The sequence below is a fragment of the Delphinapterus leucas genome, chromosome 1 (assembly GCF_059928025.1).
Source record: "Delphinapterus leucas isolate spDelLeu-1000000601 "Yukka" chromosome 1, BTC_Dleu_Yukka2, whole genome shotgun sequence".
Lineage (NCBI taxonomy): Eukaryota > Metazoa > Chordata > Mammalia > Artiodactyla > Monodontidae > Delphinapterus > Delphinapterus leucas.
The window spans coordinates 188393178-188409641 of NC_143129.1; the positions used below are offsets into that span (position 1 = coordinate 188393178).

Genomic DNA, 16464 nt, shown 5'->3' on the forward strand with positions numbered 1-16464 from the left:
GTTTGGGAAGCTAAGATCCCGCATGCCGCGCAGTGCGGCCAAGACAAAAACACAAACAAACAGAACTGGCCTCAAAGAAATGGGAACGAACTGACCCCGGAACTAAAGACTAACTGTACTTGAAACAATCAGGATGACGCTGGTCAGACGACCCACGACCAGTTCCAAGGTGACCGTCAGAGCTGGCTGTGCTGTTCTGCATGGAGCCCCTCCCTCCGTCTACAAAAGCTCTCACCCCCTGGTTGTCAGCTGGGGGCGGTGGGTGGGAGTCAGCCCTTGGGGGATTCGGAGGGCATGGAGCCCTTGCTCCGAAATAAAGCAACCTCTCCTTTCCATCAGCCTGGCCCCTTTTTGGCTTTTGAGCGGCGAGCAGCCGGACCCCACTTTCGGTAACACTCTCACCCACCCGGCTGCCAGGCACCCCTGCTGTTTCCGTCCGTCTCCTCCAAGGCTCCCCTCCTCCCCTCTTGAGGGTCCCACCTCTACATGCCAGTGCGCCATGCTCTGTCCTCCAGAATCTTCTCTTCCCCGGACAAGCATCTGTGCTCCTTCAACCATGCCCTACACGGTCATTCCCAAACCATTGGCCCCGCCTGGCCACCCTTCTCCAGACTCCTCCACATTCCTTGAAGGGAGCCCACTCAGCTGTGTCCCCGCCCTGTGTAGACTCCTTGCCTCCTACCCTGGGGTTCTCACTATGGGCCCAGGACGCACTAATTTCCTGAACTCTCTACCCATCCCCACTCAGCTCCCCGCCCCCGCCCCAGCCATCGGGCCGTGATTTTTCCAGAGCTCCATCTGACTCATGAATTCCGCTCCTCTCTGGTTCTGAAGTCAGCTGACCTCTGACGTGACTTCAGCCAAGTTGCCACGGCATTGGTCCATCCATCGCTCACTCACTCCAGGAACATCTGTCCCAGAGAGCCACCTCTGTGCCGCCTGCCTCCCTATCTCCCACGTGGCCCCATCCCATCCCCTGGGCCTGGGACTCTTTCCGATAACGACACCCAGCATCTACCATGTGCTCACGCAGTGCCAACCCCAGCGCGGAGTCCTCTGTATTCCTTGATTTCAGTCTTCAAAGTAACCCCAAGACAAAGGCACTGCTGCGTCCCACGTTCCAGATGTTCTTACAGAAGCGCAGAGAGAGGGGACCGCTTGCCCAGGGCCACTCAGCTCAGAAGTGCCAAGGCTGGATTTGAGCCCAACTCTGGTTAGGATCCACTTAACCCCTTCCCACCAGGCAGCCCCACCCTCTGGGGGCCTCTCTTGGGAGGCAGAGAAGAGAACCAGCCTTTCCCCCCACAGTGTGAAGGGCACCCTGAGGGGTGTGGACAGGCCCAGGGTCAGCCCAAGGGTAAATGAAGGTCCATATGAGTTGTCATTTTCGGTTTCACAAGCTGGCGGAGAAGGGGCACCAATGCGGCAGAGCTCAGCCAAGGATAGGCCCTGACGGCCCTTCAGGGCAGGGGGAGGCAGGAATAGCCAGGTGGGCTGGAGAGGGGACAGGATGCCCAGAGGCCTTGGCCACAGGAAGGGGGCTGGACCTGCAGCTGTGGGCCTCGGGGAGCGAAGAGGGGGGTTCGGCTCCCAGAGGGATGCAGTGGGATTTGGGTGAGGAAGGTCACCCGGGGGGCACATCGTGGGCTTGGCGAACCCAGAGGCTGGTGGTCAGCGAGGCAGGCCTCGGCTGGGTCCCGGTGAGGCGGTGGGGGGCATGGGCCGCAGGGATGCAAGAGGGGGCAGGAAGGGATGAGGACCCCCCTTCCAAGCCGATCCACGTCGGGTTAATGCACTTTTGAGCTCAGCCCTCAACCAGCTGCAGATTCAGGCGCCTTCAGCCACCCACCAGCTGTGTGCACGGTCAGGCCTCTGTCTTCTCATCCGTAGAATAGGGAAGTCACACCCACCATGCAGGGCTGACCTACACAGAAGCCTCTAGCAGGATTCCCGGGGTGTCTTGGGGTGCAAACGCGGCTCCTGTCTGACCTCTGGGGCCGTTTGGAAATCTGCTATCTGTTGTGTCAGTCAAACCCTCATCCCCCTTTCCACTCAAGCTCCAGAGGCTGCTTCCTGAGCCAGCCACTGGTGCCCAGCCCCCTGCCAGGCCAGCACCATCAACACACATGCAGGCACACACATGTACACGCATGCGCACATGTGCAGGCACACGTGTACACACCTGCACACGCACACACTCCGCCTTCATCACAGTGAATCCCCCACCCCAATCCCTCCGCTCAAGTATGTGGCCCCAGGGCTTCCCTGGTGGCCCAGTGGTTGAGAGTCCGCCTGCCAATGCAGGGTTCGGGTTCGTGCCCCGGTCCGGGAAGATCCCACGTGCCACGGAGTGGCTGGGCCTGTGAGCCATGGCCACTGAGCCTGCGCGTCCAGAGCCTGTGCTCCGCAATGGGAGAGGCCACAACAGTGAGAGGCCCGCGTACCGCAAAAAAAAAAAAAAAAAAAAAAAAGTATGTGGCCCCGGAGGCTCCCCAGGCACCCAGCCGCGTAGGTGGGCCTGCAGTGGCCGGCGGGCAGCACACGGAGCCGTCTCCTGCTGCCCAGGTCTCGGTGATGCCTGGGAGGCAGCCGGGTGAGGGCCAGGGTGGCCAGGGCGGGCTCCAGGGCCCCCGGTGGGTGAGCGAGCCAGGGAAAGCCGTTCTGGGCTGGCCCCGTGGGGCTGAGGAATGGTGGCCCCCAGCCGGGACAAGCCTGGCCATGTGGCCAGGGCAGGGCCTCTTTGGCAGGAAGTGGACAGAGTTCCGGTGGGTCCAAGGGGCGGCAGCACCAGAGTGACTTCTGTTCCACCCCCCACCCCCACCCCCGGGCCATGCAAATTGCCCCGCACCCCCCTGGGGGCAGATGGCAGTGCCACACAGCAGTGGCTTTTCCAGCTTGCCCAAGTCCCATCAGGGGACCCACAGGCATGGCCTCCCCGCTATGGCCCATCTGCCACCGCTGCCCCCAGGACACCCTGTTTCCAAGCGCTGGGTGGGAGCCAGTAGGGAGGGGCCTCTGCACCCCTGGGTGGCCCCAGGGAGCCCCAACTGGCACCTGAAAGAGGAGGGCCAGCCCGAGCCAAGCCTACCTTGGCGGAGCCTGGGCCCTGGAGGGTCTGTGAGGAGGGAGACAGCCGGGAGGCCCTCGGCTCGAGGCTGGCTAGGCAGGCGGTGGCGGCAGCGTCCTGGTCGCCTAGGCGATGACTTTGGAGCCCTGGAAGCAGCGTGGCGGGCCTGGAGCCTCGGGGCAGACGGGGCGGAGCGTGGCCAGGAGCCCTGGGGCCAGCGGCCGGCCTGTGTCCCCTGCTCCCGATGGATGCCACGCCCTCTGCACAGTGACCCAGAGGCAGCCCCGCCCGCGGGGAGTAGAGCTGGAGGCGTGGAAGCCGGAGGGGAGCCGCCGACGCCACTGTGTCTGTGTGCTTTTCTCCTCCTCTTTGTCGAAACTCAGAAACACACTCAGAAGCAGAGAGACTGGTGCAATGAATCCACTGATCTGTCCCCTGGCCCCAACATCAGTCTGTCCACCAGCCAAAGCCAATTCTACAAATTATATCATTTCACCTGTGGTACGTCAGTAGATGCTTCAAACAGACAAGGATCCATCTATGTCGACATCAGGTCCAACCATGAAATTGCTGATATTCAGCTCCTTTTCTCCTACCAACACACACACACACACACACACACACACACACACACACACACACAGTAAATTCAGATAATTCAACATAATACATAGCCACAATACCACATTCTGAATTTCCAGGACCCGTTTTTAACTGCTGGCCAGAAGGACTTGGAGGACACAGGTTTGGCAGACTAATCCATGTCATACACACTGTCCCTTCCCTCCCCCACGGTGGGCAGCAGCGCAGAAGGCTCAGCCCAGCTCTGGGTGGACACGGTAAGGGGGACATTGCAGGTGGGATTAAGGACCTGGAGATGGCAGCCCCTAGGTTATCTGGGTGGGCCCAGGGTCACCAGCAAGGGTCCTCACAGAGGCAGGCAGGACGCTGGGGAGGAGAGAAGGTGCTGAGCTGTGGCTTTGCAGAGGGAGAACGCGGGCGCCTCTAGAAGCCAGAAAAGGCAAGAAACAGATTCTGCCCTGGAGCCTCCGGAAGGAGGCAGCCCTGCCAGCACCCGGACTTCAGTCCAGTGAGACTGATCTCAGCCATCTGGCCTCCAGAACAGAGGAAAACGAGTCCGTGGTGCTGTAAGCCACTGAGTTTGTGGTAATTTGTTACAGCAGCCGTAGGAAACGGATACAGTCTCACATAACACAAATTTGGGAAGCCTCATTTGCAGGGATCTCCCCATTTCCCGGGGCCCCAGAAACGGGCATTAGTGCCGCATTAAGTCCGAGGAGAAACCCCTGGGGTGTAAGATGCTTTTGCAGAATAGCAGCCCTGGGCTGGACAGAAAGGCGGTGACTGAAGACACGGCCAGCACGGGAGCCAAAGCCCTCGCCCTTCTGGGACGTCACACACACCCGTGCAGCCGTGAGGCGTTATGACCACACAGCGAGAGTGAGTACTGGGGGGAGGCAGGTGTTTCCTGGTCCTGGCAAAAGAGGCAGAGAAGCCAGAGGGATGCCAAGGCTCCCCCTGCCCCCACCCCGGGCTCTGCCAGGCCACCCTCAGCCAGCTGATGGCCACAGTGGGCAGGTCTTCGTTGAAGCCAAGCCCCTACTGCCCATTCTCAAGCCGAGATGGATGCATCTCACCATCCTGAGCTCCGGTGGGGTGACCTCCTGGCCCACCCTTCCCCCTCCCCTCCCCCTCCCCCATGGAGACAGGAAAGTCCTGAGTTCCGGGAGGCTGGGGCCCCACCCTCAGGACTGGGACAGGTGACAAACCCCGCTCTTCCTCAGCAGAAACAAGGATGTCAGAGACCGAAGATGGGTGGGTGACCCTTGAATGATGGTCACAGCTGGACCTCTGGCCATCAGTTCTGGGTAGGGCATTCAACAAGGAGTTCAACCAGGATTTCGTACCCCTTCTCCCTACATGAGGCACGACTAGAAAGCTCCTCCTCGCCGAGGCCGGAACCCAGGGTCAGCCCAGGTGTGAGCACCAGGGCAAGGCCTCCGCTCATCACCACGGAGAGTAGAGGGCGGGAGCCTTGCAGCTACCAGCTCGTTTCACTTCCCTACTGCAGCCAGAACAGATGGCCGCACAGCATCTGTTTATTCTCACACAGTTCTGTGGCTCAGGAGTCGAGTCCAAAAAGAGAGAGTCTCATGAGACTGAAGTCAAGGTGCTGGCGGGGTTGTCCCTTCTGGAGACTCCAGGACAACATCTGTGTCCTTGCTTCTTCAGCTTCTAGAAGCCGCCTGCATTCCTCGGCTCCGGGCCCCTCCCCCCATCCTGAACTGCCGCTCTCCACCCTCTGCCTCCATCCCATCTTCTCTCTGGCTCCAGCCCTCTGGCCTCCCTCTTAGAGGGACTTTGTGATGACACTGGGCCACCCAGATTCCCCAGGGTCGTCATCCCCCATCTCCAGTCCTGGATTTAATCCCGTCCGTTTCCCTGTGAAGTAAGTCACAGGTTCTGGGGATCAGGACGTGGCTGCCTTTGGGGGGCCATTCTTCTGCCTTCCATAAATGTCCTTCATTCCAAGACACATCCTGGGGGCCCGCTGTGCGGGGTTAGCTAAAACTGCTCTGCGCCTTTAAGCAGAAACCCCTGCTCCCTGCAGGGAGGCGGCTGTGTGGTTGGGGGGCGGGGGCAGCAGAGGGGTGTTTGAGGCCGCCCCACACCCCTCCCACCTCCCTCCAGCTCTTAACCTTTCCCAGCAGCCCCTCCCCGTACAAGGATAAGTTCCCAAAAATGTGTCTGAAAGTCGACAGTAGCCGGATCTCCGTGAACCCTCCCTGCCCCACCTGACACGTGACTCCCCGCGCACGGAGCGCTGGACATGGCACTTTACAAACACGAACCATTTAGCCATCATGTCAACCCAGGAGAAAAACTGCCATCTCCGTTTTACAGAGGAGGCCACTGATGCACAGAGGGGCTGAGGAACCTATCCAACATCACACAGCACAGCTGGGCCTAAAAACCATTAGGAAATAAACATCTGACTAAACTACCCATTTCAGATGCGTCCCGCGCAACGCACTTCCCGTGTTTCCTGGGATGCGCTTGTTTTTCAGGACTGAACCACCATCGCAGACTCAGAAGACTCCAGGAGCAGTCTGACCAAACTTCTGACTCACCTGCTGTGTGTCCCGCAACCTTCTCTCCGCCGTCCATGTTAGTTTCCAAATGCTGGCAGGACGGGCTTGGAGAAGCTGCTGCCCCAAAGCTGCCCAGAGGCCCTGCCATCTCAGCTCCGGGCACAGTTCATTCTGGTCCCGGTGCTCAAGACCCATCCCCGCCTGTGGCCGTGAACAAAGGACACTCTGGGCCACCGCTTGCTCCCAGGGGCCCTCGGCAGGGGGAGGCTTGGGCTCCAGCAAGCGCCCTGCGTATTTGCACAGCCAGCGCCCTGCTTCCCCTTTCGCTGCCTGGCCTCTGAGGAGCAGGCATCTTGGTTTTAAGCTGATATCACTGAGGGTCAAAGCTGTGGGCTCTTAGCCCCCAGAACAGAGCCTGGTAAACCGTGGGCGCTCAGGAATGAATGACAAGTGATAGAAGGATGGATGGATGAAGAGTTAAGGCCCCTGTAGAATACTGCTTCCATCTGCTCCATATCCCTTTTCTTTTTTTTTTTTTTTTTTTGCGGTACGCGGGCCTCTCACCATTGTGGCCTCTCCCGTTGCGGAGCGCAGGCTCCGGACGCGCAGGCTCAGCGGCCATGGCTCACGGGCCCAGCCGCTCCGCGGCTTATGGGATCTTCCCGGACCGGGGCACGAACCCGTGTCCCCTGCATCGGCAGGCGGACTCTCAACCACTGCGCCACCAGGGAAGCCCCACATCCCTTTTCTGAACTTTGAAATCCAAAAAGCTCAGAAAACCCAAAGCCTTTCCTTAGGTCTGGGGCCCACGCCACTGGGCGGACGGACACAAGGCTCTTCATGGTCTTTGTTGCCGTTTAGGGTAAACATCTGTGTGTGTCGTCGCAGAAACATGGGTGAGCTCGATTGTGGAGCGCTTCTATCGGATCCCTTTGTAGTGTTATAAAACAAACAATTCAGATACTATGTTACTTTTCTAAAATATTAAATATTAATCTGAATTCTGAAACATCAGGGGCTCAGGGTTAATTTGGACCATAAGGTAGGGAGGCCACATCAATTCTTTATAAGCCCCGGCTACACCCCGAGACGCCCAGATAAGGGTCCCTCCCTGGGACAACTGAGTGCTGATCTGGCCACATCCTCTCCTTACGGGGAAGGTATTTTCCACTCATCGACCAAAGCCGACTTTTGACAGGTCGCGTGGCAGATCTGCGCTGGCTGATTCCAAAGTCGGCCACGCTTGCCGTGACTTCTGTCACTTTTTACCTCTGTGGATTTTTTTGTCAACGAAATGCTGTCGAGTAGCACAAATTTCAAAAGGTCCAGGCAGGGCCAATCTGGTCTCTCCCACTCCGTCCGTCCCAGACCCGGCTCCCATCCCTGGAGGCACAGCTGCCATCACTTCTAGGGAGAGTGGATTCGTCAGGAGGAGAGAAACGGAATGGAAAGAGGTTTAATGACAGCAGAGGAAAGAAAGAGGAAGTCGGCAACCTGAGGTTCTGTTGGCCACTCAAAATGACCCTGGCCAGAGAGTCCCCAAAACTCTGAAAAGACAGCCTGCCAGGATCACAGGCACTACCCACACTCTACTCACATGGGGTCTTTCTTACACTTTCTTTAACCTGCACGTTCCACTGTCAAGAGTAGACTCTTACTCTTATTCTCCTCCTTTTCAAACATCACGTGGACCAGATGACGATTAGGCGGTGTTCTTGGAATTACACTGACCTCAATCTTCCAATTGTCTCTTTGGCGATTTTTATCAGAATTCATTATTTTCACATTAATCCAGTTAGCGTCCTGTTTACCAATACCTCGTTTTTAATTTGCAGCTTCATTCTAAAGGCTCAGGGAGACTTTCACAGCCCGTGTTCTCCTCCTTCATTACTGCCAAGTAATTAGGCAAGGAGCATCCCTGATCAGAAACTAAGAAGCCAGGAGCAAGTTGCAGCTTGCCTGACTCCAAAAGAAAAAAAAGAAGATGGAGTCTCTCCTAATTACGGGGTGGGGTTTGTTGGTTGTCACTGAGCGAGAGAAGCAGAGGAGGTGAGAGTAAAAAGGAGAGGGGCCTTTAATTACAGGGCCTTGCAAATCACAGCGCAGTAAATACCTAGGGGTTCCTCCTCTGATCTGCATACTAATGAGGAGCCACCCTTCTTCGGTCTTGTGGGGAATTGTGCTAAATTTGCATTGCGCATAATGCAAATGACCGAGGACCCTAAGTGCGGAGCAGCCTGGTGCAGAGAGGGTGATTTGATTTGTTTATTTGTGTCCTGCTTGGGAAGCACAAGCTTCTAAAACGGGGAGCACAGCTTTCCCTCCTGTAGGCCCAAAGGCTCTGCAGAGACCCCTCTCCGTGGCCGACAGACACTCTTCAAGCCACCCGCCCCTACATCAACACACGGGGCCCCTGGCTGCCCTCCTGGTCCCCATGCTGGCCTGTCCCCCACACATGTGGAAGCGGCCTCCGTCTGGCAAATGGGCACTGCCCAGGTGAGCCCGGAGGCCGGGAGGCTGCCAAAGAGAAACCCCAGGGACTTTCTTCTCACGCGTCTCAGCCCTGATGGAGAAAACAGCCCAGGAAGCCATGTCTAAAATCGCAGGAAACCAGGCAGGAGGGGTGAGAGGGATCTTCTCTGCCCACTCCGAAGGACCTCTCGCAACCCAGGCATCCCTGCCCCCAGGAGAAGCCACCTGCCCAATTAGCCAGAGGCTTCCCCAGATGCCCGCCCCACAGGGCCTGGCATCTCGGAGCAGCGGGTGAGCAATTAGAGCCCCCGGCCCCTCCCCACAGGTACCCAGGGCCTCAGGGAGTGACCTGCTGGCTGGCGCTGGGCAGGGACACACCACGGACAGGTCCATCCCATGTGCAGCCACCTCGAGCAGGACCACAAAGGAGGGACCCCTGGGCACCCAGCCCAGCCCTGCCGCCCAGGGCCCTGCACCCAGGCTGGTGAGAGGCAGGATGGGTGATGCCCAGGTGCTCTGTGCCTGCCTGTTGGGGACGGAGGGGCTGGACCAGCCTTCCCTGGGCACCTTGTGTCTGCCCTCCGGGGCTGTCAGGTGTGTTCCCACGGGCCACTCAGGGGAGTCTCGGCTCAGGCTCCTACAGCGAGGAGGCAGGTGTGTGCCCCACCCCCCTGGGCGAAGAGCCTGGGGACTTGACCGAGGCGTGGAGCAGCTATCTGGACCACCAGCCCAGGGCCCTGCCCGCTGTGCCCTCTGTCCTCGGTGTGCCGGGCATGGGCGGCCAGACCAACCCCTGCGTCCGATTTAGTCACTTGATCCGAGCTTTTCAGCTTCACATCTGCAAGTGGGGTGAACGCCCGGATGCATGTATATCAGAGGGGGCACGTATGAATGTCTACTGTCATGGTTATAACTCGTCCCCGGACCCAAAACACGGACGGGAGAACAGAAGAGGCGGGCGGGGCTGAAGCACGGTTCTCCCTCCGGGGCCCCCGCCCCCCCAGCTCCCAGGTCCGTTCCGGGGCTCACTCTTTGGGGGACCTATTCCAAGTCCAAGGTCCACAGAGTGTCCCAGCCACAGACCCTCTGGTGCCGCCCGAAACGTCCACTCCACGGCCCTGAGACCTGGCCTCGGGACCCCCATCTCCTCTCTCCGAGCCTAGCAGAGCCCTCCCTGCTGCTTGACCTCTCTCCTGGGTCCGGTTCCCTCCAAGGCTTCTCCCCAATCCCCCACCGCCCGCAGGCTGAACGTCCCGCCCGCCTGCCCACCTCTAAGCGCCTCTCTGGCACCGATGGCCCAAAGCCGCTGTGTGTGTGTCTGTTCTCCCTCCCTACTCTGGGGGCTGTGGTGACCCACGCAGTCCCCGGGGAGAGGGGGTGCTGGGGTTTGAAGCCTGCTTTCCAGGGTTTAGGGGCTGTAGATGTGTGGGGAGGGATGGCATGGGGAAGAGCCCGTAAGCTCGGAGAGCGGACCCTGCACACTTGGCTGTGCTTAGAACAGACTGGGGTGTCCCTTGTGCCTCTTTGAGCAAAGAGGGACGTGGCTTAGAACGTTTCCTCACCTTTTGTGTCCTGGCCCCTGGGCAGCCCGAAGGCTTAGGACTTCTTCTCAGAAGAATATTTCAGGGAGTTCCCTGGTGGCCTAGTGGGCGGCCCGGGTTCGATCCCTGGCCAGGGAACTGAGATCCCACAAGCCACGCGGTGCAGGCCAAAAAAAAAAAAAAAAAAATTACAAAGGAAACCAATTACATTGAATTATGGTTATTCTAGTGGGCTGAATGGCAACCCCCCCTCAAAAGATATGTCTACCCAGAGCCTTAGAAATTAGGGCCTTTGCAGATGTGTAAGATAAAGATCTGAAGATGGGATCACCCTGGATTAGCGTGGGCCCTAAATCCAATGACAAGTGTCCTCATAAGAGGCAGCAAAGGGGAGACACAGACACAGAGAGAAGCCCATGTGAACACGGAGGCAGGGGTTGGGGTGATGCGTCTACAAGCCCAGGAAGCTGGGAGTGAGACGCAGACGGATTCTGCCTCAGAGCCTCCAGAGGGAACTAGCCCTGCCCACACCTGGATTTGGGCATTCTGGACTCCAGACCCTGAGAGAATGTTTTTTTTTTAAATTGTTTTAAGCCCCCTAGTTCGTGGTCATCTGCTATGGCAGCTCCAGGAAACTAACACAGTTATGATGATATCTAAAAGCAAATTTGGGGGAATTCCCTGGCGGTCCAGTGGTTAGGACTCTGTGCTTTCACTGCCGAGGGCGCAGGATCAATCCCCAGTCGGGGAACTAAGATTCCACAAGCCGTGTGGCTCAGGCAAAATAAAAATAAAATAAAAGCACATTTGTGAGATGGTGATGATGGGGCCGCGGGCGGCACGTCTGGCGACTCGTTTCAACTCAGTGACAAGCACAAACGAAATTTTGAGATGTCCGTAGCAGCTGCCACGCACACTGAAAATATCAGTGATTCCGTTGGGAAGAAGCTTTGTTCTCTTTGGGTCTCTGATTCGGGGGAGCATCTCCAGGAAAAGAAAGCACTTTTGAGGAGCAAATGTCTGGTCTGCAAAGGAATACCCCAGCCAGAGAGTGGACACGAAGGGTGGGGACAGATGGAAAGTTTATGCCCACTGGTGCAGACTCTCAGAGCCGGCTTCGGTGAAAGCTGTCTTTAACTTGAAGCCCGACGAGCAGAGGGAGATTTTCTTGTACAGAATCAATTTTCCTCTGCGTTACACACAGAGAAACGATTGTCCGGGCGTCCTATGTAACCTACTTAAGGCAAATTTAAAAAAGAAAAGACATTGTATGTTCTGGTTACACACAAATGGATGCTGCTAGTTCCAGATGTGTTTTCCATGTTCTAGAAATCTGGGCAGGACATGGGATCACCTGACAGCAATTTGCAGGGGTAAATTGTCACACAGTGTCCTGGGGACACAATCCCCATCATAGTTAGGCCTTTACCATCCAGACAGAAGCATGGTCAGGGTGACAAGGAACCACACCTCTCAGTTTCTTTTTTCCTTTTTGCTGTGTGAAACTAAATCAGAAAATGACTAGTTTTAAAACACTGACTCAGCACTCCCACAGAAACGCCCAAACTGGAAAATAAGGATGTGCCCTTACCTTTTATGGGGGCTGGATAGAAGAAACGCACAATTGAAGAATGTTTCTGGGTTTTGCTTTTTGGAGTTTTTTTTGCAAACGCAAAGTTCAACCTGTGTGCGATATCTTTTACACAAGTCTCTGGAGGATAAATTCCCCTTGAGTTTGGTGACCGGAAACTGTCGCCCAGTTAGATGAACATGCAGCTTCCATTCAGCCACCAACGAAATGATTTCCCTTTTGGGGTCAGAATCTTGGGGTGAATGCCGTCCTTGGCTACAGGCAGGACCTCCGCCAGGTCCTGTCCCCAAATTCTCAGTCTCTCCTTTTCCTCGGCATCTTGGCTGTGTCGTTTGCATCCCACTTGTGGATGTGGGTAATACCCTATACATAACTACTAAAGGAGGCATTCTTGCTGCAGTACCCCTGACAGAGGCCATCAGCCTCCACCCAAACCACAGGCAGATTCCTGCCTCCCTGCCAGCCATTCCGTTCCCCCCACCCGCTCCCAGGGGAGACCTGTTGGCTACTAGGGAACTATGCCCTCCACCTCGCCAAGGACTTCTGGTTCTCCAGTCTCTGGCGCAGCACCAAGAGCCGGCACTACGGGGCCCACCTGTGGGCGCCAGGCATCGTTCTAGCCACTTTAGGCATGGCGTCTTGGTTACTGCTCTCCCAGTCCTCTGGGGCAGGGGCTCTTCCTGCCCTTTTTCACAGATGGGTAAACTGAGGCTTCGAGTGGTTAGGTAACTTGCTCAAGGTCCCTGACTTGTAAGCGGTGAAGAGGGGGTTTGAACCCTAACATTCTGACCTCCACACCCACACGATTAACCACTGCACCGTACTGGCCCTTCCATGGGGCTGCCCTGCGGAATTTGGAGACAGCTACCCTGTTCTCCAGAACCTTCACCAGGACTTCGAGACAGGGCTGAGCTTCCTGCGCCCATTCCTCTGGTAGCCTCCTGCGGACACCCTGACAGCTTCTGGTACCCGCCCACCTTTTTATCTTATTTTTAAAATCACACGCATAACCCATACATTCATACGTTGCAAGTTTTTAAATAGTGTCTTTTTGTTCTCAGTACAATTCTTTTTACACTTTTACTGAGTAAATCGAAAGATGGGTGCTGGATTTTTGGTATACAGTGCATTTTCCCCCAAAGCTAACTATTAAGGTTAAAACAAATAAACAGCAACAACGTCAGCAAACAAAACAAAAGAAAACCATTGAGCTAATGGCTCCCAAATGTCCAGTATTTAATAACAGGCCGCAGTATACTTGGACCAAATGACCTCTGGTCAGAGATAACAGCACACTTCCCCCGCCCGCCCCCACCCCCCAGCCCCTTGCTGACTGACAATGGTCTACCTGTCACCCAGGTATTCATGCAGACACGTGCATACTTTGTGCAAATCCACTTAGGGACCAGACAAAAATACGAGCTGAGTAAGAAGGTAATAATAACTACCCCCCACCCCGCAGTCCAGGGCCTAAAAGGAGGGTGAGTGCGAGGCCAGGAGGACCAGGAGAGAAGGGATCCAGGAAAGAGGTGTCACCTCTGGCCAGGCCGGCGGCCCAGGGACCACATTCTGACCCATCCTCTCCCCAGTTGGAACAGACTCAGGAGGCAGACAGGTGGGGCACCCGGCCAGCTCAGGGCCACCAAGAGATGCCGCTCTGGAACCTGGCTCCCTGGGACCAGCTTAGGGGTCATGCCCAGTTTTCCGGGTCCAGGGGAAGACCTGGGTTTCACTCAGCCTTGTGAGGAGTGGGGCGGCTAACGCCTCCGGATCGGTAACAGCCCTCGCAGGTGCAGAGGGAGTGGGGGCCGGCGGGGAGGGGCTCGTCAGCAACAGGCGCCTGCACCCCCGAACGAGCCTCTCCCCGGGGTCGCATTCTCCACGTCCCCTTGAAGCGGAGGTGGAGAGGGGTTAACCCCAGGCAGGCCCTCTGGGAATCCCAGGGAGGCTGCTCCAGGCCCCAAAGGCCGCCGCACTGCTGGCAGGACGCCGCATCTCCTGGCCGGCTGGACTCCGACCCGGGCTCCCCGCCGCCCCACGTGCCCCGCCCCACGAGCTGGTCGGACTCGGGGTAGCCTCCATGTCACCCTCTCTCGAGTTCGTGCACACGGTCTCCTCTAACCGCCTCCCAGCTTCGGAGCCGCGAGCCAGTGCGCCGGCTGCCCTGAGCTCAGGCCCCGCCGGCGGAGCCCAACCGCGCCCAAGCCCCTCGCGCCAGGTCCCCGCGCTGCCTACCTGGTGCCGTCGGAGCCCCAGGAATCTATGCCCTAGCCCGCCCCGGCTTAGCCGCGTAACCCCTTCGGGGGCGCAAGGCAGGCGCGGGCCGACAGGCGGATGCAGCTGGGCGGGCGCGGGCGGGGAGGCAGGGCGGGCGCGGGCCGCCGAGGCGGGTTATATGGGCGCGGGGAGGGGAGGCGCCGCGGGGAGGGGTGGCCGCGGGCGTTAGCGCCTTCCGTAGCCGGCCGGCGGGAAGGCAGCGCGGGCCGCTCAGCCGTTGGCAGGAGGAGCGCTGGGCGGCGGGGCCAGGCTAGGGCCAAGGTTGCCGCCCGGCGCTCCGCCCCCCCAGCTGGCCGCGTCCAAGTCGGGGTCCCGGGGCACGCTCCGCCCCGCCTCCTTCCCGCCGCCTTTTGGCGCGCGTCGCCCCTGTCGGCCCCGGCGGGGCCTGCCTCGGGCTGATCGCGGGCTGGGCGCCGGGGCCCTGCTGCTGCGGAGATGGGACGGCGACCCTCGACCGGCTTGGGAGCGAGGGCAAGGGCGCGCGGAAGCCGGGGTGTGGGGCAGAGATGCAGACTCCGCGTCCCGACGCCTTCCTTTCCCCGAGACATCGCATCTTCCGGGTCTCCCTCCTCCTCCCCCACTGGCTCGGGACCTCTGCGCGCCGGGCGCTGGGAATCCAAGGGGAAGGGGAAGGGCCGCGCATCGTAGGCACGCCGCCACCCAGGTCTGCGGAGTGTCCGCATTGGCTGTGACCTGCTAGGGACAGGGGTGAAGGTCGCGACCCCAGGATCCGGGGTTAAATGGAGCCGCTTGCTTCCGGGTGGTACTAGCCGGGCTCCTTCGCCCCGGAGGGCGCGCCACCTACACCGCTCACCCAGCGGAGGTCACGGCCTCGCTTCGGCCCCGGCCCGCATTACGGATCCGCGGGGACCCTCTGGACGCGACTCTCGGCTCCAGCCTGCTTTCTTCCTGGGCGGAGAATATGACCACGGCCCCCAGGGAATAATAATTCTGTACGCAAACACTCCCGGGTCGCCGCCGCCTCCCACCCCGCCCCCGGCCCCCGGGGCCGGATTCCGTTTCGCGTTGCGCAGGTACGCACGGGTGTCCAAGGCGACACGTGGGTCGTGCACTGGGGATTGCTTTCTACGCGCAGAGATCGCCTCAGGCGAAGACTTCCCTCAGGCCCCGACACTTGTGGCTCCATGGTCCGCGTCCCCCGCAGGGCAGACGGGCTCTTCAGGGCTCTCACCCAGTCCTAGGGCCTCGGCTGGAGAACCCGACGCGCTGGCGAATTTTGAAGGCTCTAGGCGGCGGGCACGTGCTGTACGCTGCCTTCTGGTGCTCAAGGGACCCGTTATCTCCCTCCGACCGAGGCTCCCAGGCCAGGGGAACCCACGCGACAATGTTGCCGTGGAACTGTGCGCAGCCCCGGACTGGTGCACGGCGTCCGCACCTCACCTGGCCCGTCTGGCTGACTGCCACACACCTTTATGGCTAACCTACTGTTTGCAAGGTGCGGGGTAAGGGGGGGGGGCGCCCAAAGACGAATCACACAGGGTTTGATCTGGCCAGGGAAAAAAAAAAAGGCCGGCACCGCCGAGCAGGACGCCTGTACGCATCCCCTACCCGTTCGTTCTGGGAAGTCGGTGGGCTTCCGCAGGGCGAAGACGCGGGCCCGGCTCGCGGAGGTGCGAGGAGGACCCGGGCCGGGTCTCGATTCTGAGAACGCAGGGGCGGGGTTGGGTGTCAGGGTCCGTGTCATCTTGGGGCGGCAGAGGCGCCGGCAGGGCCTAGCGGGGGTGTGGGGGGAGGCTGATGTTGGGTGAAGAGGACCCGGAGTCCCTAGTGGGCGAGGGGACAAAGCCCTCACGGGGCAGACAAGGTCGGCAGAGCCAGCGCCGACCGCAGCTGCTTGCTCCCGTCCGTGCGGAGGGCGGGTGCGGCGGGGCCCCGGGTGTCCTTCTCCTCCTCGCGGGTCCGAGCGCAGGTGCGCGCGTGAGATGGACAAGCGGGTGCGCGCGATCCACGCGCTCTCCGTGCGGAGCAAGCGTCAAATTCGTTACTTCCTGGATCAGAGCAGCTCCTGAGCGTGAAGTGAGGGCCTTGCTGCAGGCATAGTTGCCGATTTAGCCAAAAGACAAACAAAGAATAACGAATTTTATTCATACTCCATGTATAAAATATAATATACGTATTATGCGCTATATTATATATTCTATACACAAGCGCATGTTTATGTTTGAATACATTTACATGTAAATATGTCTTTACATTAAATATAAATATATGACTATAAATACACAGACACACAGGACGCCAGTTAAATTTGAATTTCAGATAAGGGGGTAGTTTTTCAGCATAAATACGTGCCATGTGGTATTTGGGAACATATTTATCCTAGAAAATGATTCGTTGTTTATGTGAAATTCAGTTTAAGTGCACTTTCTGCATTTTATCTGA

At 58.4% G+C, this 16464-nt stretch overlaps 1 protein-coding gene across 2 annotated transcripts in view; it reads right to left on the reverse strand.

Annotated features, from left to right (window-relative positions):
* The window catches only part of TP73 (tumor protein p73), a 67518-nt gene extending 53354 nt beyond the window's left edge, over positions 1–14164 (reverse strand). Inside the window, exon 1 of one of the 2 annotated variants that reach the window (XM_089901895.1) lies at positions 14020–14164. Coding sequence is in view for 1 of the 2 variants with exons in the window: in XM_089901893.1 (XP_089758019.1) it covers positions 6220–6375 (156 nt within the window). In the remaining variant the exon portion in view is untranslated. Of the gene's footprint in view, positions 1–6219; positions 8052–14019 lie in introns of those variants that run through there. The other variant, XM_089901893.1, reaches the window with a different exon arrangement.
* Between the last annotated feature and the right edge of the window lie 2300 nt (positions 14165–16464).